Source organism: Lithobates pipiens, unplaced genomic scaffold (assembly GCF_037356315.1).
Source record: "Lithobates pipiens isolate NorthernLeopardFrog02 unplaced genomic scaffold, aLitPip1_a1.2 Scaffold_8, whole genome shotgun sequence".
NCBI lineage: Eukaryota > Metazoa > Chordata > Amphibia > Anura > Ranidae > Lithobates > Lithobates pipiens.
Window position 1 is genome coordinate 215,027,282 of NW_027507903.1, and position 21,625 is coordinate 215,048,906.

Below are 21,625 nucleotides of genomic sequence, written 5' to 3' on the forward strand. Positions count from 1 at the left end.
CCTTTCCTATTTAATCCAGATCAAACTTTGGCTGTGATTTAATTTTCTGTGTGTCTTTAATATGCAGTTAAGCTCAATGTTATGCACATATGATAACATTTTTGTTTCTAACCTTGTTGCTAACTTTTGTTATGTTTACCACAAATCCTGACAAACTCTCAAATGCATAAACTGTAAGGCTACATTCACACTGGTTATTTAGGCCGTTGCAAATTGTAGCAGCAGGAATCTTCAGCCCCGTATTCTATACATCACCCGTGAAGAACCCAAATATCACAGAAGTTGTTCAGATATTGACTAAAAATCATCTCATGTATTCAGCACTAGAGCATTGTGACAAATATATTGTTTTTGTATGTTTTAGTATAGTGTTCCCTACAAAAGAGCCTGTTTTCTCAAAAGATTTTCTTTTCTTGCTTTATTAGTCCAAATGGACAGCCCATGTTGCTTCCACCAGAACATGTACAGGAACTAAACCTGCGTTCCACGACAATGCTAAATGATATCCAGAGATTCTTTGCTTCCCACATGATAGAAACCTATGGCTGTGACTACTCTACAAGTGGTCTTACTTTTGACACCCTGCAAACAAAACTTAAGTCTTTTCTGGAACTGAGAACATCTGATGGACCCAGGCATGATACTTACATACTATACTACAGTGGACACACTCACAGTACCGGAGAATGGGCTTTAGCAGGTAGGTGCCGCGCTGAAGTGAGTGCAGTAAAAGATCTGGGATGAATTATATTGTGGTTACAGAATTTTGTCATTTTCACATTTTAGTTTAAGACTTTGTGAGTACCCTGTTAATCTGTGGATTATTTTCAGAGAGATTTTCTACTTTTACATAGCCATTACACATTGATGGCAAAGCTGGAGGTTATTTTGCTAATATAGCTGTGCACAGTTTATCAGTCAGTAATGTGTGTGACAGATGGAACAGAATGCCATTAGCTTCTCCTTTTTTTTTTTTTTTTTTTTTTTTATAAATCTGGACACAATTGGACCTCTGCAGTGAAATGAATTGGACTAATCATGTTTTAAAATATTAAAGCACTCCTGAAATGTACAAATGCCAGGACATATGCAGTAGATGTTTGACAGGGTAAAGATGCATGCAAGTATGTGTGCTTTATGCATATTATTCTTTCCGTCAGGCAAATTAACAAAAAAAAAAAAAGAATTAAAAAGAAAACGAGAAATAATTCCATTATGGACAACACATAATGCAACATAAATCATTTTTAGACTCTGTTCATATTTGGTTTTCCCCATCCATTTTTGGTATTCGGGTAGTAGCACACTTGTTTGAATTAGAAATAACTGATACACTGTGTGCACAATTAGGCAAGTTGTAATTTTGAGGATTAATTGCATTAGTGAACAACAACAGTTCTCCCGGTCAATCCAAATTGTTAATTAACCTCAAACCTGAATATTTAGGAAAGTAAAAGTGAGGTTTTGGATTTCTTATGAGAATGTCTGTACGATTATTAGGCAACTATTAGTGTGCAGAATTATTGTGCAACTAAATAAAAAATCGAACATTTTCCCATCTCACTTATTTATTTTCATCTGTTAAAGTGAGAATAATAAACGGACAACTCAAAATTTACAAATAAAAATTTCTGACATTTAAAAAATAAAAATCAGTGACCAATATAGCCACCCTTATTTTCCTGAACAGTTATAAGCCCTTCCATTAATGCAATCTGTCAGTTTCTTGATCTGTTGATGATCAACTTTTTTGTGCAGCAGCAACCACAGCCTCCCAGACACTGATCAGAGAGGTGTACTGTTTTCCTTCACCGTAAATCTCCAGTTTAGGAAGGGCCCACAAGTTCTCAATAGGATTTAGGTCAGGTAAGGAAGGGGGCCATGTCATTATTCTTTCATCTTTAAAGGCCTTTACTGGCTATCCATGCAGTGGAGTACTTTGATGCATGCAACGGAGTATTGTTCTGCATAGATATCATGGTTTTCTTGAAAGATGCTGACTTTTTCTTGTACCACTGCTTGAAGAAAGTGTCTTCTAAAAACTGGCAGTAGGTTTGGGAGTTGATGTTGAGTCCACCTTCAACCCGAAAAGGTCAAACTAGCTAATCTTTTAATAATACCAGCCCATACCAGTACTACACCTCCACCTTGCTGGCGTCTGAGTCGAAATGGAGCTGTGTGCCCGAATTTTGATCCAGCCACAGGCCCATCCGTCAAGAGTCGCTCTCATCTCATCAGTCCATAAAACCTTAGAAAAATCTGTCTTCAGGTATATCTTGGCCCAGTCTTGATGTTTCAGCTAATGTGTCTTGTTTGGTGGTGGTCGGGTTTCAGCCCTCCTTACTTGGCCATGCCTTGTACTTCTGGGCACTCTAAGTAGGTTGCAGTCCTGGAATATGACAGCACTGGAGAATAATGGGTTCCTGGTAGCTTCACATTTGATGCTTCTCAAATCTTTGGTAGTTAATATGCATCTTTTTTTCTCAACACATTTCTTGCGACCATGTTGACTGTTTGCAACATAACGTTTGATGGTTCTGTGATCACACCCCAATATCTTCACTTTCAAGAGTGATGCACCCCTCTGAAAGACTTTAAAAAAATTTTGACTTTTCAGTTCAATCTCTCTTTTTGCTCATTTTGCCTGAGGAAAAGAAGCTGCCTTATAATTATGCACACCTTGATATAGGGTGTTAATTTCCTTAGGCCACTCCTTCCCTCATTACACGTCACCTGATATGGTTAAATCCAAAAAGCATTCACATTTATACAGCTTGGAGTTGCACAAAAATGATGATTTTGTCAAAATACTCACTTGCCTAATAATTATGCACACGAATCACGTGTGCTAAAGTTCTGAGATGTCTCTGCTGGTGGAAGTAATTGTATATATTGATTCTGTCTGCTCCAGTTTTGATAAATTCATATATATGAATTTATCAAACATGGAGCAGACAGAATCTGGAGCAATTGTGCATGACAACCATTTAACTTTGATCTTGAGCTTGTTTAGTTACGCTTTGACAATGAAAGATAGAAGCCGTTGGAATGCAAAGTTGCTCCAGATTCTGTCTGCTTGAGGGCCAGTTAACATCAGAATCATATGCATTCCCCTGCCGTGTGATTTATCAGCCCATTCATTTGAATGTGCTGAAAATTGCACTGGACCGCACAGAAATTAGCACATACACTGCTTTTGAAAAAAACACTGCACCAAATCGCATGCTACTGTGGTACCATGCGATCTGGTGACTGCCTATGCCCTGGAACAGCAATGCGTTTTTAACATGGTGCGATAAATGCACACATAACGTGCCTTTTCTGCACTACATACTTGTGTAACCACTTGCCGACCGCCGCATGCCGATGTACGTCCTATTTTTGAAGAGGGATATCTCGGTAACGGCAGCAGCTGCTGCCACAACCGTGATATCCATCTCTTCAGGCGGCGGTCGGCTGTACGATAGCGGTGGTCTCTGCGGCGGATTCGCCGCGAGATCACCGCTATCGGCGGAGGGAGAGAAGCCACCCCCCCTCCCGCCACTTACCGGAGCCGTCGGAAGCGGCGGAGGCGATCGGGTCCTCTTCCTAGCTGGGTATAGAGACAAGTGAGGCTAAGATGGCCCCCACTCGTCTCTATACCATAGGAGGGCGGAAGCGACGTCAAAACGTCACTTCCGACCATACCTCTTAAAGGTATATTTTTTTAAAAATGTTATATTTTTATTTATTTTTGTTGCATTTTAGCCCAAATATGAGATCTGAGGACTTTTTGACCCCAGATCTCATATTTAGTGCTCATGCACACGGACGTTTTAAAAAACTGGCTGCAAAGCTAGCTCCGACGCCTGGAAACATCGGCGTTAAAAATGCAATTTTTACCGTGTTTTGCATTGGCGTTTTTGCGCGTTTTTTAGCGTTAGCGTTAAGTAGCATTTTTAAAGAAACGCATCTCTTGGCTATAGCACTCAGAAAACAAAGAAAATATGTTGCGCGTTTGTGTGCGTTTTTGCACGTTTTCCCGCGATTCGCGTTTTTACAGCTCTAGCTCCGCGCCAGGGAACGCACTGGTCCTGGGTTTTTTTTACAGCTTAAAAACGCCTATGCCATTTGCAGCTCAAAAACGCCTAGGTGGGCATGAAGCCATAGACTAACATGGACAGGCCTTTTTAAGCTGCAAAAAACGCTCAAAAAAGTGGCTGTAAAAACGTCCGTGTGCATGAGGCCTTAAGAGGACCTGTCATGCTTTTTTCTATTACAAGGGATGTTTACATTCCTTGTAATAGGAATAAAAGTGATCCATTTATTTTTATTTTTTTAAAACCGTGTAAAAATAAATAAAATCAATTAAAATAAATAAGAAAAAAAGAAAAGTTTTTTAAAAACACCCCGTCACGACGAGCTTGCGCACAGAAGCGAGCGCATACGTGAGTAGCGCCCGCATATGAAAACGGTGGTCAAACCACACATGTGAGGTATCGCCGCGATTGGTAGAGCGAGAGCAATAATTCTAGCTGTAGAACTCCTTTGTAACGCAAAAAATGCAACCTGTAGAATTTTATAAATGTCGCTTATGGAGATTTTTGAGGCTAAAGGTTTGACGCCATTCCACGAGCGGGCGCAATTTTGAAGCGTGACATGTTGGGTATCAATTTACTCAGCGTACCATTATCTTTCACAATATAAAAAAAAATTGTGCTAATTTTACTGTTACTGTCTTATTGTCTTATTTTTTTTATTCAAAAAAGTGAATTTTTTCCAAAAAAGTGCGTTGTAAGACCGCTGCGCAAATACGGTGTGAAAAAAAGTATTTCAATGACCGCCATTTTATTCTCTAGGGTGTTAGAAAAAAAACAATATAAAATGTTTGGGGGTTCTACGTAATTTTCTAGCAAAAAAACCTGTTTTAAACATGTAAACACCAAGTCTGAAAAAGAGGCCTGGTCCTTAAGTGGGTAAACCAGCCCTCAGTTTTGATAAATTACTTCCAGCAGCAGGGATGTCTCAGAACCACACTTGGAATATTTAGCACATGTGATTTCTATCAATTATTTCTAATACCTGGGATCTCTGAATACCAGAAAGGGATGGAGAAGCCATATAAATGGTGTCTAAAAATTATATATGTAAAGCACCTATACTTGCATCCTTTTATTCTTTTCAGCCTAAAAAGGCAAAGAGCTGCAACCCGTAGTAAATAGTAGCTTACTAACGTTTTACCAATCTGTTTTCAGTAAATTAAAATTTTAATAGTTGCTGGTTTTGGTTTTTGCTACATTAAATAAACCTATTTATGTGGATGAATTGAAGATTGATGTATTTATGTAAATTGGTAATATGCCCGTACATATCGCATTTTAATTTTGTAATTGCTGGATTTATGGGTGTTTTCATATTGATAGTTAATGTTCTTTGCAATCCATCCTTAACGACTGCAGATGCTTTGTAGAAAAGTACACTGCTGTCCAAACTTGTATGAACTTTAATTCCCACCTGATTCTTTGAAACAGCTGTGTTGAAAAACCAGACTATGAACCCATGCACATCTCACTGCATATCCTCAAATAGCATAAATGTACAATGGTTATTTTAGAACTGTTTTTATGATTTTTTTTTTTTTCCCCATATCATTTTAGCAAAGTTTGTTCAGGTTACACTGAACTACAAATGTAATATTTTTGTGGGGTGCTGACATTTTTGATTAAAGCAGTAGTAATCCACAGCATGTACAGAAAAAAAATCCCATGCAACGCATACGATCACATTATGAAATACTTGCCTTAGAACAAAGCCCTCCAGTGATGCACTGGCAGGGCTTCCACCTTCACCTGCTCCTTCTTCTAGGTTTGCGAGCTCCAGCTGTGTGAGTGGGCAGACCGCGATGACATCACTCCCACACATGAGTGCTGTAGTCTTCAGCACGGAGATCTAAAGATCCAGCACCTTCAGAGGGCATGCGCCGATGACGTCACCAGATGCATGCAGTGTGAATATTTCCTAAACACTGCAAGTTTAGGAGATATTCACTGTACCTACTTACCTACCCTTATTTGGACTTATCTGTAGGTACAATTTCAAAAAAATTGTTTACTGCCGCTTTAAAGCAGACTACAGCAACCGTAAATATTTTTCTCAGCTGTGTTTATGATTTTTTTTAATTTATTTTTTTAAAGATAGAGAAGTGTACATTTAATTAGATTGTACTGAACAATTAATTATTTCCTTTTTTTTCTGTTACACAGGTGGTGAAACATTGCGATTTGAGACAATCCTTGAATGGTGGCGGGAGAAGAACAGTACATATTGCTCCCGACTTATCATTGTGTTGGATACGGAAAGCTCACCTCCTTGGGTTAAGGAAGTTCGAAAAGTTAATGATCAGTATATTGCCATTCAAGGAGCAGAGATGGCAAAGATTGTAGATATTGAGGAAGCCGACCCTCCACAGATTGGGGATTTCACTACCGAGTGGGTAGAGTACAATTGTAACCCTGACCACAATATAAGCTGGTCTGAGAAAGGACGCACTGTTAAGGCAGTATATGGGGTGTCAAAGCACTGGAGTGACTACACCTTGCATTTGCCGACAGGGAATGATGTGACAAAGCACTGGATGATTTATTTCCCTCGCATCACCTACCCCCTAGTCCACCTTGCTAACTGGTGTGGAGCCCTCAATATTTTCTGGCCTTGTAAAGTTTGCTACAAGTGTCTGAAAAGATTGAAAATGAATTGGTTTCTTCCAGCTGTGCTGGACACAGGCCAAGGATTTAAACTGGTTAAATCCTAACTACTGTTCTAAAAAATGGTACATTTTATTTTATGTATGTACAGTATATGTATTTATCTATCTCAGTGGAAAGTGAGACAGATAAAGACATCGATATATATATATTTTCCCTTCCTATTTAAAAAGAAACCATGATTATTCAGCAATGCACTGCTTTGTTACATTTGTCTGTACAGCTACATATACAGTTTTTCCATTTGTATACATTTGTAAGTTGCATTTTTTTACTGAGTCTTCTTCTAAGTCTTTTACGCTTGTGATGGTCCATACTACAAATTGGATGTTTCGATTTGGGTTTTTGTAACATCAAATGGTGTAATATACTAAAGGTATTCAAATGCAGTATGAAATAATTTATACAGAAAGACAAACCTATCCGATCATATGTTCCCATATTTAGGTAAATATAGAGCAATTAAAGGACGTATTGTGGTGTATTTTAGTAGCACTTGTAGCATGTTTTCCTTGTTAAAAAATATATTGTATATAAAATATTTATCTGAAAGGATGCACACTATAATTTATCATCTGACATTGTCAGATATATTTATGAATGTTTCTTATAGCATTTTACATAGGGACATTAAAATATATGGGGATCGTGCTCTACAATTTGTCTATCCTATGACGAAAGGCAGCTGAGCATAAAGATCTCTGTCTACTATGTAAAACGTGGCATCTGTATAACAAAGGAAAATGTCAGATTGGTTAATGTCAAAAAAAAAAAAAAAAAGCTCAGGCATACATCACTTACTGATTTTAGTTATAAAGTGACTCCAGCACGGTTCACATTTAAAACATTTATACCCATTTGCCTCCAAGGTTGTTAAAACAACAATATTCCTATTACTCTTGCCTTACAGATTTCTCTCTCTTTGGTTAAAGGATTTTGAGCAAACGTGTTGCCTTTTGCAAATGTATCAATAAAGCTTGGTGAACTAGTAACATATTTTAGTCATGCAGAGTTTTGCTTTTCTTTACTACAGAATGTTTTTATTCAAAGCTGGAGTGCAAGTAGTACATTGTTTAGCTGCGGTAGCACTTTATTAGAATGGGTAAAATGTTATCTCCGCTAAAGAAGCATTAATTATCCCCAGCTTGTGCATCAGTGGTGGCTATATATGGCCATTATGTAGATCATGTAAAGTTGGCATTCACTGTCCACAGTGGTGCTTCCAGTATTTGCATATTCCTCCTACAAAATAGGAAGAAGCGGGAACAGTCATAGAGAAAGAATGGAACAAGACAAACACTAGACAGATAGCCATCTAGCTGGCTGTTCCCTTCTTTATCTTGTCACATACACTGGTCAAAAGTATAACAAATCAGCACTAAGGTGATGTTGATTTCAGACATTGGAGATTGACTTTTTAGCATGATCTGCAGTACCACATTATAGATCACTGTCAGTGGTGCAGGAGGACTGCGGGTATTGCTCATTTTTCCAGCCATGGAAGCCAAGCACAGCCAGCCAACATTTTTAGAAGGGCAGATCCCATGCATCTTTCATTGACAGGTATACTTTAATTGAAAGCTGTCACCAGCTTTAGTGGAAAATCATGCTGGACCATCTAATTGGGTTTTTCTAGCTTTTAGGGAAAGTCGAAAATCTAAAAACACACCTGTAGATGACCAACCATTAGTATGTGAGGGTGTTTACAATGTTTTGTCAAGCTCAAACAACTTTTGTGTATTTTAAACATTCTTAGTCAATAGTGACCTGTTCCCCTGTTCATGAAATGCACAAATGCCTTTTGTATGATATTTCAGAAAGTATTTCAAGAATTTTCACTGGAGGAAATTCAAGTAACAAATTGCACTTTTATACTTTTCTGCACCAACTACACCCATGCTATTTAGTTTACATAAAGAAAATATTTGGAAAGCTTTAGTTTTTTTATAACTTTGTGGTTTTGCCAAAAATATTCTGTGTAGTTCTGTCAGTGTGTTATTACAAGTTAATTTGCACTTATGACAAAAAAAAAAGACTGTCATCCCTTCTTGTGCAGATACCAACTAGGAATGTGAACATAAAGAGCACCAGTAAAACCTCAGGGATTTCAGGAAATATGCAAATGTTCATTTTATTCATGACTTAAATATGTTTGTATTAAATCTATGCAATATGTTAATGTTATGTAAATACACCATTGTTGTTTTCTTTCTCTACCAATACATATCCTAAATGCCTCCTTCTCTCCAATGTACATAACACATTGGCGACTGCTTGTTACGTATATATTTATATATATTTGTTTTGGCTTTTTTTTTTTACATATAAAGCATTTATGTTGGTTATGGTTTGCTTTACAATCTTCTGTTTTATGTGATATAGGAATGAAAATTATTTGTGTAAATGTAAATAAATATATTTTATGATTTTTTTTTTTCCATTCACTTTGTTTTGCATTTTATTTCGATCAAAGCCTACACTTTGATAATGGGCAAATACATAAATAATTGCAAAATAAGATCAAGGGACATTACTTACCTTCAGTGTGTTGTGTCCCTTGTGCTGCTGTCTCCATGAGTACTTGCACTTCCCATATCCCATTCAACCCCACCACTGTAATCTTCAGGTGCGACCCAAATCATAAGCCCGCAACCAAAACCCCCTGGTCTCCACCAACCGTCTTTGGGCAGACTATCTCCCCAAAGACCAAAGCGAAGAGTCTCGGGGTTATTTTAGACGCACAAATGTCAATGGATGCGCAAATAGGATCTGTAGTCAGTGGATCTCACCATCTGCTACGCATGCTTCGCAGACTCATCCCTTTTATCCCAAAGAATGACAAAGCAGTGGTAGTTGGAACAATCATTAATTCACGAATGGACTACGAAACTCGCTTTACATAGGATTACCACAATATCAACTTGCGCGATTACAACTGATCCAAAACATGGTGGCAAGGCTGATAACAGGAAAAAAACCCTGGGAATCCATCTCTCCTTCGCTGAGGAGCTTACATTGGCTAACCGTAAAAAATCGGATCACGTTCAAGACCCTTTGCCTCACCCACAAATGCGTGCATAGAGAAGCTCCGCAATACCTAATGGAGAAAATAAATCATTACACACCAAACCGCAGTCTTCGATCAGCCAACAAAAACCTCCTCGTGCCCAAAGCCCGGTATAAATCCAAGGGGGGTCGGAGATTCGCTGTCCAAGGGCCTCGGCTATGGAATGCTCTACCAATCAACATCCGCCTGGAAGAAAATCACCTGGCTTTTAGGAAAAAACTCAAGACCTTCCTCTTTTAGCAGATGATCAAAGCTCGCCACAGCGCCTAGAGGCGATTCAGTTCGCATTGTGCGCTATACAAGTATTTCATTCATTCATGGGGTTAATAGAACTAAAGTAGCTGTCACAGGCACTAATCAAGAATGCCCATCTATGCCCACTCTTTCCATTCAGATCCTCCATTCATAGAAACCATACTAAGGCTCTGTTCACATACGTAAATGCGAAATTGGATGTGTTTGGAATCACATCTGATTCACGTGACATGTGAACCAAACAGGTTTTCTATGGATCTGGTTTACATATATGGGGTGCAGCAGCAGTGCAAATTTAAAAAGAGTCCTGTGTGTTTTCTGAGCATTGCAGTGCAATTCAGATGTGAATTCTAAGCTCATTGCCTTGTTTGGGAACACATCTGTATTTTAAGGGGAACCCCACGGCAAAAGACAGCAAAAAAAAACTGTGGAGTCCCCCCATAAATCCATACCAAACTCTTACCTGAACATACAGCCTGGTTGGCCAGATAAAGAGGGGAGAGGAGCGAGCCCCCCCCCCCCCAGACCATACCAGGCCACATGCCCCCAACATATAAATTGCCTTTTTTCTTAACTTTGGTGTAGGGTTTCCCTTAAAAATCCATACCAAACCATAAAGGGCCTGGTATGGACGGGGTGAACCCTGCAACCCGTTTTTCACAATTTTTTTTTTTATTGCTGCTAATGTTTCTTTTTGTTTATTGGCTCATGCGTTGTTAAGAGCTTCCCGGCCCACTCCTTAACCAGCTATTGTTAACCACTTCCCATCCCGTGTATAGACATATGACGGCCACAAGGTGGCTCTCTCATCCTGGGCAGCCATCTAGAGGGCACGCTCGCCCCGTCATTCGGGAGCCAATGCGTGTGCCTGGCAGCTGCGATGTCTGCCGGGCACCGCGATTGCTTGTCACAGAGCAGGGATGTGGATCTGTGTGTGTAAACAGTCAGGGAAGAGGAGACAGATCGTGTGTCCCTTGTATATAGGGATACCGTTCGGTCACTTCCCTCAGTCAGTCCCCTCCCCCCACAGTTAGTCACTCCCTAGGTAACACATTTAACCCCTTGATTGCACCCTAGTGTTAACCCCTCTGCCAATGACATTTATACCGTAATCAGTTCATTTTTATAGCACTGATCGCTGTATAATTTTCAATGGTCCCAAAAATGGATCCAATTTGTCCGACGCAATATTGCAGTCCAGATAAAAAACGCAGATCGCCGACATTGCTAGTAAAAATAATAAAAATGCCATAAATCTATGCCCTATTTTGTAGACGCTATAACTTTTGCACAAACCAATCATTTTTTTTTTTTAATTGGGATATTTATTATAGCAAAGAGTATAAAATATTGTGGATGTTTTTAAAAATTATCGTTCTTTTTTTGTTTATAGCGCAAAAAATAAAGACCACAGAGGTGATCAAATACCACCAAAGGAAAGCTCTTATTTGTGGGGAAAAAATTATCAAAATTTCATATGGGTAGAGTGTTGCATGACTGCAATTGTCATTCAAAATGTTACAGTGCTGAAAGCTGAAAATTGGTCTGGGCAGGAAGGGGGTTGAAAATGCCCTGTATTGAAGTGGTTAAAGACGCCAGTGGCCGTCGGCTCCATATTTTTGCATCTGAACCATAGCTAAGTCACAGTTTAATGGCTTAACAGGTGCTTTGTAAATTTGCTGTGAAAACGGAGGGGAATTCCACACTGGACATGTATCAACTAAAGCTTCTATTAACCTCCCTGGCGGTATGATTATTTCTGATTTTAGGTGCTGAAAGCGGTACAATTATTTTGCATGGAAATTTGGCGTTTTATATTGTAGGCCTGCAATTCTTAGGAATAACTCTCTTAAATCTGTTCAAACAAGAGTCTAGTAGACATCCGGTATGATAAAGTTTATAATATAATAAATAATGATAATAAATAATAAAAATTATTCAATAATGTAATCAAATCCAAAAACACTGAAATTTGCTCATTTGCAGAATTGTCGCTGTCATTAGATTTAGTGTTTGACGAATTTCCCCACAAATCGCTATCGCTCAATTCTGCAAGTGATTCTAATTTATTATCTCTGTTTTCTAGTTGGTCTATAATCACTTTTGACACAAAGGGACACTTTTTGGTTGCTATGGACATTCTCCAAATTCCAGGCAGAAAAAAACTGTATTTATAATATAAAAGTGCATGCAGGGCACTGGACAGACCACTAGGGACAAAGGGGGTGTGTATTTTTTTTTTATCCAGTATTGTAATCTGTAAGATTACAGTACTGTATGTGTTTTGTGTATCTTTACTTTTTTGAATTTGGCGCCGATCGCCACTCCCGTGCGTTGTAACGTCGCAGGGAATGGAGCTCGGTGGCACTCGGGCACTGTGTGAATCGAGCGGAGGGCACACACATCGTGGAGAACATCGCTGGATCCAGGGGACAAGGTAAATAACCTCTCCCTGTTTCCAGCGATGCGATCCCGAGTCTGACTCGGGTTACTGCTCGTAGTATTAAAATTGCAGCCCAAGCCAGATTCGGGATTACCGCTAGGGAGGTTAATGGCCAAGCCTGACCTTTCGATCACCTGCCCATCCATTCATAGAAGCTGTAGCATCAACTTCTATAAATGCAGGAACTGGACAGAAAGGGCAGGCATAGCTGGACAATTGTCATGAGTACCTATGACAGTTCCCTTAGTTTAGTTTAATTATCCCCTGCAAAAACAGAAGCTTGCAGGTGGGTTGCGTTGGGCATCAGAGGAGAAAGCTTTCTGCTAGACTTAGCAGCACAAAGGACACATATCATTGAAGGTAGTAAGTCATGTCCCTTCTGCTTATTCTTTATTTTTTTTTTTGTAAACTTAGGCTTTAGAATACCATTTCCATTCTGGACGTGATTGGAGTTATTACATAAGATAGAGAAAAGAGCAGCAATGTAGATCCTTTGGATTTCACAGATTAAAGCAGCATGAATAGCAAAGAAAGATAGTATCTCACAAAAGTGAGTATACCCTTCACATTTTTGGAAATATTTTGTTATATCTTTTTTCATGTGACAACACTGAAAAAAAAAATAGGATTTTTATAACAGCTTACCTGTAAAATCCTTTACAGGTAAGTACATCATGGGCCACAGAGCCTTAGTAACTACTATGTGGGTTATAAGCCACCTTTAGGGGATGGACACTGACAAACCCTAAGACAAGAAGTCCACTCCCTATATAACCCCTCCCACTACTGGGAGTACCTAAGTTTTTGTAGCAAAGCAATGTACGTGTATTAAAAGAGAGGAGGGACCGCTGTGTCCCGTGATGTACTCCAGGAAAAGTATTTTACAGGTAAGCCGCTATAAAAATCCTATTTTCTTTATCGTACATCATGGGACACAGAGCCACAGTAATTACTATGTGGGATGTTCCAGAGCAATGCCAACTGAGGGGAGGGAGACACAACAAAAGTAGGGCACCATGAGACCAGAGGACTTATACTGCTACCTGCAGCACACTGCGCCCAAAGGTGATATCCTCATGTCTTTTTATATCCACCTGATATAATCTGGTAAATGTATGGACTGATGACCAAGTTGCGGCCTTGCAGATTTGAGCCATGGATGCTTGGTGATGCACTGCCCATGAAGCACTAACAGCCCTGGTGGAGTGCGCTTTGATTTGAGAGGGTGGAATCTTCCTCTTCAAACCATAAGCTTGAACAATTACTTGCCAAATCCATTTAGAAATAGTAGATTTTGATGCTGCCTGTCCTTTTTTAGGACCTTCCGGCAACACAAACAAAACATCAGTTTTTTTTAAATCTGGGCAGTCACCTTCAAGTAGACTTTAACTGCTCTCACCACATCAAGAGCATGCATGTAGAACAGGGTTCTGGAAAAAATGAAGATGGAACAATATCCTGGTTTAAGCTGGCCATACACCTATAGATTATCTGCAGATTTTCTATGGTTAGATGGAAAAAGTGTGAGATTCCTCCATCCACACAGTTTAGCAAACATTGAGAAATCTGTTGCACTTTTTCCATCTAACCATAGAAAATCTGCAGATAATCTATAGGTGTATGACCAGCTTTAGATGAAAACTTGACACTACCTTCGATAGAAAGTTAGGATGAGGATGCAATACTACCCTATCCTTGTGAATAATTAAATATGGTTCTTTACAAAAAAAAGCAGCCAACTCTGATACCCTTCTTGCAAAAAATATGGCTACCAGAAAAGTTAGTTTCCTTGTCAAAAGGACCAAGGGAATATGTCGTATCGGTTCAAAAGGTTGTTTCTGTAATGCCTACAGAACTAAATTCAGGTCCCAAGGGTTCAGGGGTGACCTAACTGGTGGATTAAGCCACGTTACCCCTGTATAAAGTTACAGACCAAAGAATGTGAAGCATGTGGTTGTTGAAATAATACCGATAAGGCCGAGACCTTGCCTTTGATAGTTATCAAGGCCAGCTTCATCTCTAACCCCATTTGCAGAACATCAAGGATTCTACCGATTACATACTTTCTGGGATGCCAACCCTTGGATTCACACCAGGAAACATATGCCTTCCAGACTTTATAATATATGATAGTAGAGGCCGGCTTCCTTGCATTAATCAAGGTAAGTACCACTCAACCTGACAGCCCATGCTTCTTCAGAATGTGGGTCTCAATAACCAAACCGTTAAATTTAGCTTTTGTAAGGTAGGATGGAATACCGGACCTTGCAAGAGTAGGTCTGGACATGGTGGTAAGGCCAATGAGTTCCCTACCGCTATCCTTAGGATCTCTGCATACCAAGATCTTCAGGGCCACAAGAATCACAGACTTCCCTTCCTGCTTGATCCTGCAAAGAAGTCATGGAAGCAGCAGAATAGGGGGTAATGCAAAAATCAGTGACGACTGATTCCAAGGGACCACTAAGGCATCTGTTCCGCATGCTAGCGGATCCCTTGTTCTTGACACAAAGTTGTCATCTTGTTGAACCTGGACGCAAACAGATCTACGTCCGAGATCCCCCATCTTCAACATAGTGCCAGCAATATCTCTGGGTCAAGGGACCATTCTCCCGGGAAAAATTGTTGGCGACTCAAATAGTCCGCCTACCAATTTTCTATCCCTGGATTGAAGACTGCCGATAGGCAAGGTACATTGTTTTCTGCCCAAGTTAGGATATGATTCACCTCTCTCTGGGCCGCATGACTTCTTTGCCCCCTTGATTGATATAAGCTATGGCTGTGACATTGTCGGATTGGATTCTGACAGGACAATTCTGTAACCTAAACGTCCAGGCACTCAGGGCCAAGAGCGCTGCCGGAATCTCTGGAATGTTGATGGGCAATCCATTTTTGATTTGGACCATTTCCCTTGGACAGTTGCCTCCTCCAGGACTGCTCCCCAACCTGAAAGGCTGGCATCTGTTGTTACTACCTTCCAGGTAACTGGAAGGAAGGACTTTCCCTTTTGCAGATTCTTGGTTAACAACCACCAAGAGAGACTCTGGCGCACCTTTGGAGACAGATACATTGGGAAATCTAGAGCTTTAACTTTCTCGTTCCAAGCTAATAAAATACTGTTTTGCAGCAGCGTCGAATGAAACTGAGCATAAGGAACGGCCTCGAATGAAGCCACCATCTTTCTCAACAACCTCATTCAAAGCCAAGTAGAAGGATTATTTTTTGCTTTGACCACCTGAATCAGTTCCTTTAAGGCACTGATCTTTGCCTGGGGCAAGAATACCTTTTTCTGGGCTGTATCTATGATCAGACCCAAGTATTCTAATCTCCTTGATGGTTTTGAGGAAGATTTCTCTAGGTTGAGAATCCAACCTAGGTATTCCAGGTAGTTGACTGTGGTGACCATACTTTGGTCTAAGCGGGCTACCGACTGGTCTATCAAGAGCAGATCATCTAGGTAAGCTATAATTGTTATACCTTGGGCCCTTAATCTGGCTAGAGGAGGGGTCAGGACCTTTGTAAACACTCAAGGTGCAGTAGCTAGCCTGAAAGACAGAGCTACAAACTGAAAATGAAGTTTCTAAAAACTTAGATATTTCTGGTGAGCGGGGAAAATAGGCACATGGAGGTATGCATCCTTGATGTCGATTGACACCAGAAGTTCTCCTCCCTTTTAGAATGGAGACTACTGAACGAATTGACTCCATGTGAAAAGAGCGGATATTCAGGAACCAGTTTAGATCTTTGAGATCTACAATGGGTATGACATCTCCATTTGGCACTGTGAAAAGGTTTGAATAAAACCCCAACCCCTGCTCTTGCATGGGGACCACCAAGGTCATTTTTTGAGACAAAAGACGGTCCAATGCTTGAAAGAGGGACTTATTTTTCTCTGGATCCTTGGGAATGTTTGATCTGAGAAAACAAGGAGCTATATTGTACCCTAGAACTATTGAGGAAGTCACCCATTTGTCTTGACACGCTTCCTCCCTGACCCTTGAGAACTGCAGAAGTCTTCCCCCCACTCGAGCGAGCGGGGGCACCTCTTCATGAGGGGGCTTTAGTATTTTGTTTTGTAGGTTTCCTCTTGTTTAAATTAAATACTTTTATTCCTTTTTCTAACTGGCAAAGGGGTACTTTTTTCACTAGATGTTTTTTTGGATGTATTTATCCAAATCATCCCCAAACAGCCGTTCACCGCAGAAAGGAAAACTAGCCAGAAGCTTTTTGCAAGGTACTTCCGCTGAGCAATTTTTCAACCTTGGTATTGTAGGCATATGTACCATCTCAAGTGTAAGGCGTGAGGCCTGAAGAATAGAATCTCTCATAGCATCTATTGCAAAACATAAGGGACCTGGTAGCTCGGCTAAATCCTGGGCCTGCTGATGGGGGATAACCTTGAGCACCCATTTAAACTGGCCCTTCAAGGATTGACATACACCAAGTGCTGCCACCGCAGGTTAAGTCACTGAACCTGCCAGAGAAAATGCGTTTTTTTAACAGGAATTCCAATTTCTTATCCGTTGGATCCCTAATTTGAGCATTGTCTACTGGACAAGTCAAACTTTTATTCACAGAGGATATAGAAGCATCAATTGCTGGTATCTCCCACTTTTTAGTGAATTCTTCCGCCATAGGATAAAGTGTTGAAAACTAAGGATGGCCGAACGGTTCGCCCGGCGGTCGTTTCGCGGCGCATTTCGGCTGTTCGCCGTCCGCCCGATCGGCGGACTATTGCCGCAGTTCCCCTGGCGGACTTCCGTGTTTACTGTGTAAAAGAACTTTGACCTATGATGACACATCCATCATGGGGTACAGGACAGCCAATTGAGACATTACAGCACATGGACACTTGGACATTCCCCCTAACTTATAAATAGAACCGATCCGGCGGCCATTTTACAATCTTTCTTCTGTCACTATAGGGAGAGGTTGCTGTGTGGAGCAGGGAGAGACTGCAGTGACCCAAATCACTAGCTATTTGGTCCACAAAAGTTATTTTCAGGACTGGTATAGGTGTTAGGTGTAGTTCAGGATATAGGTTTGAGGCACTGCTGTGCTACTGATTTTTGCAGCAGCCTGTCTTTTGTCAGTGTAGAGAGAGGGACAGGACGCTGTGTGGTGCAGGGACAGTCAGTTTAATCATTAGCTGTTACTATTAGGTCCACAAAAGTGCTATTCAAGTTATTGTTCCAGCAGCCTCTGTTTTGTCAGTTTAAATAGGGACAGGCAGGAAGCTGTGTGTGAGACAGTGAGGGACAGTCAGTTTAATCAGTAGCTGTTACTATTAGGTCCACAAAGGTTCTTTTCAGGACTGGTATGGTAATAGGCTTGTACACGTATAATATTCTTTCTTCCAAATATAGAAAGAATATTATACTTGACTGCTGCCCTACTGCTGCAGTAGTCCTTTATCAGTATAGGGACTGAGGTACAGTCTGCTAATCATTCACAACCTACTTGTTCCACAAAGGTCCTTATAAGGACTGGTAAGGTCTAGGGTACTACAGTACATAGGGTTGAGTGAGGTAAAGTCTGCTATTCCTTAAGGACTGGTATAGGTCAACAATACATAGGGTTGAGGTACACTACTGCTGACTGCTGCCCTACTGCTGCAGTAGTCCTTTATCAGTATAGGGACTGAGGTACAGTCTGCTAATCATTCACAACCTACTTGTTCCACAAAGGTCCTTATAAGGACTGGTAAGGTCTAGGGTACTACAGTACATAGGGTTGAGTGAGGTAAAGTCTGCTATTCCTTAAGGACTGGTATAGGTCAACAATACATAGGGTTGAGGTACACTACTGCTGACTGCTGCCCTACTGCTGCAGTAGTCCTTTATCAGTATAGGGACTGAGGTACAGTCTGCTAATCATTCACAACCTACTTGTTCCACAAAGGTCCTTATAAGGACTGGTAAGGTATAGGGTACTACAGTACAAAGGGTTGAGTGAGGTACAGTCTGCTATTCCTTAAGGACTGGTATAGGTCCACAATACATAGGGTTGAGGTGCACTACTGCTGACTGCTGCCCTACTGCTGCAGTAGTCCTTTATCAGTATAGAGACTGAGGTACAGTCTGCTAATCATTCACAACCTACTTGTTCCACAAAGGTCCTTATAAGGACTGGTAAGGTATAGGGTACTACAGTACATAGGGTTGAGTGAGGTACAGTCTGCTATTCCTTAAGGACTGGTATAGGTCCACAATACATAGGGTTGAGGTGCACTACTGCTGACTGCTGCCCTTCTGCTGCAGTAGTCCTTTATCAGTATAGGGACTGAGGTACAGTCTGCTAATCATTATTATGAGGGTCTCCCACCATCCCTGTGGTGTGCTGGCTTCCTCCTGGGGCTGCTTATTATGAGGGGCTCCCACCATCCCTGTGCTATGCTGACATCCTCCTGGGGCTGCTTATTATGAGGGGCTCCCACCATTCCTGTGCTGTGCTGACTTCCTCCTGGGGCTGTACCTCTGCTGTGCATATTATGAGGGGCTCCCACCATCCCTGTGCTATGCTCATTGTGAGGGGCTCCCACCATCCCTGTGCTATGCTCATTATGAGGGGCTCCCACCAACCCTGTGCTATGCTGACTTCCTCCTGGGGCTGCTTACGGTGCAGGTGTCAGTGCTCTCTATCACGGTGCTGGTGTCAGTGCTGTATATCACGGTGCTGGTGTCAGTGCTTTATGTCACACTGCTGATGTCAGTGCTCTCTATCACGGTGCTGGTGTCAGATCACTCTATCACGGTGCAGGTGTCATTGCTGTATGTCACGCTGCTGATGTCAGTGCTCTCTATCACGGTGCTGCTGTCAGTGCTGTATATCACGGTGCTGGTGTTAGTGCTTTATGTCACGCTGCTTATGTCAGTGCTCTCTATCACGGTGCTGGTGTCAGATCACTCTATCACGGTGCAGGTGTCATTGCTGTATGTCACGCTGCTGATGTCAGTGCTCTCTATCACGGTGCTGCTGTCAGTGCTGTATATCACGCTGCTGGTGTCAGTGCTTTATGTCACGCTGCTGATGTCAGTGCTCTCTATCACGGTGCTGGTGTCAGATCACTCTATCACGGTGCAGGTGTCATTGCTGTACGTCACGCTGCTGATGTCAGTGCTCTCTATCACGGTGCCGCTGTCAGTGCTGTATATCACGGTGCTGGTGTGAGTGCTTTATGTCACGCCGCTGATGTCAGTGCTCTCTATCACGGTGCTGGTGTCAGATCACTCTATCACGGTGCAGGTGTCATTGCTGTATGTCACGCTGCTGATGTCAGTGCTCTCTATCACGGTGCTGCTGTCAGTGCTGTATATCACGGTGCTGGTGTTAGTGCTTTATGTCACGCTGCTTATGTCAGTGCTCTCTATCACGGTGCTGGTGTCAGATCACTCTATCACGGTGCAGGTGTCATTGCTGTATGTCACGCTGCTGATGTCAGTGCTCTCTATCACGGTGCTGCTGTCAGTGCTGTATATCACGCTGCTGGTGTCAGTGCTTTATGTCACGCTGCTGATGTCAGTGCTCTCTATCACGGTGCTGGTGTCAGATCACTCTATCACGGTGCAGGTGTCATTGCTGTACGTCACGCTGCTGATGTCAGTGCTCTCTATCACGGTGCTGCTGTCAGTGCTGTATATCACGGTGCTGGTGTTAGTGCTTTATGTCACGCTGCTGATGTCAGTGCTCTCTATCACGGTGCTGGTGTCAGATCACTCTATCACGGTGCAGGTGTCATTGCTGTATGTCACGCTGCTGATGTCAGTGCTCTCTATCACGGTGCTGGTGTCAGATGACTCTATCACGGTGCAGGTGTCATTGCTGTATGTCACGCTGCTGGTGATCATCTCCTGCATCCTCTTCTTTGCCTACCCTGACCTTCCCTCTCCTCCATTGCCTTCATGCGCTCCACAGTCCTGAATTGTCACAACAATTTCACATATAAAAAAAGAATGCTTGTAGTTGTCGATCCCAGATTCACCTCATACATGTGTTATGTCATTGGCCATGTGGTGGGACTATGTTTGCACAGCTAGTAATTATTTTGTGGCTGCAAATTTGACCTGTAGGTTTGCAAAGTTTGCCTCCCATTGAAGTCAATGGGGCCCGCCGCGAACGTTACGGTTCGCAAACTATCGGCCACGTTCGCGGTCCGCGTTCGCGAAACGTCCCGTTGGAAGTTCGTCCATCACTATTGAAAACTTTTTGATAGGAAAAAAGTGCTTATCTGGGTGATCCCACTCAGAATACATAGGCTGTTCCAGTAATGAATGGACAGGAAAGTCATGCACAGCTTGAGGAGGCTTTAGTGAACCCAAAAAAGAAGTGGGCTTATCAACCGACTCAGTTAAGAGTAGCATAAAAGTGGAACGGACCAACTCTGTAAGAGATTGGACCATAAATCTTTCAGATTGTGAAGCTGAAGGAGGTCCCTCCGCATTTGACCCCACAGAAGAGGAGTCATCAACGTCTTTACGGTCCCCTGAGGAAAATTTGTCTGCTCCTGCCCCCAGTTCCTCTGAGGGTCCTGGATAGTGGAAGGAGACCTGTCGTATTTTGTCCCACTCTGGGAAGATGAGATTAAAGCCTCTAACCTTTTCTCCAATCCTATCATGGCTGGTGAAAAAAACCTCTTCAGTAATATAGACAGGGGCTGCAGTGTTGGAAACAGTTGCAACATTTAACGGCCCTGATGGCTCACTCTGACCAACCACCTCAGATCTCTCAGGGGAGGATGCCATTGTAGAGATCAGACTAAGCTTCTTAGAGCTTGAGGGAGTGCCCAACATGCTAGTAGCACCTCCAGGCGTTCTAGCGACATAAATTACACATATACATTTCTTGAGTACCTCTTTCACTTTTGAATGCCCTGGAGCAACAGGACAATGGAAACGTCCAAAAAAATTACCCTATTTTGGAAAACACCCCAACGGATATTCTATGAGACATAATGAGTTTTTTGAACATGTCATTTTTTTCCACAAGTTTTTGGAAAATGAGGAATGAAAATGTAAAACATTTTTTTTTACATAAAGTTGTCCATTTATACAATAGTTCTACAAAAGTTCTAACACATAGCATGTACATAGCAAAAATTACACCCCAAAATACTTTCTGCTA

General features: G+C 41.5%; 1 protein-coding gene across 1 annotated transcript in view; it reads left to right on the plus strand.

Annotated features, from left to right (window-relative positions):
• TMEM168 (transmembrane protein 168) overlaps window positions 1–9,183 on the plus strand; it is a 32,591-nt gene extending 23,408 nt beyond the window's left edge. The window contains exons 4-5 of the mRNA XM_077473481.1: window positions 426–700; window positions 6,243–9,183. Of these exons, the coding sequence (XP_077329607.1) occupies window positions 426–700; window positions 6,243–6,790 (823 nt within the window). The 3' untranslated portion in view covers window positions 6,791–9,183. The remainder of the gene's footprint in view (window positions 1–425; window positions 701–6,242) is intronic.
• The last annotated feature ends 12,442 nt before the right edge of the window (window positions 9,184–21,625 follow it).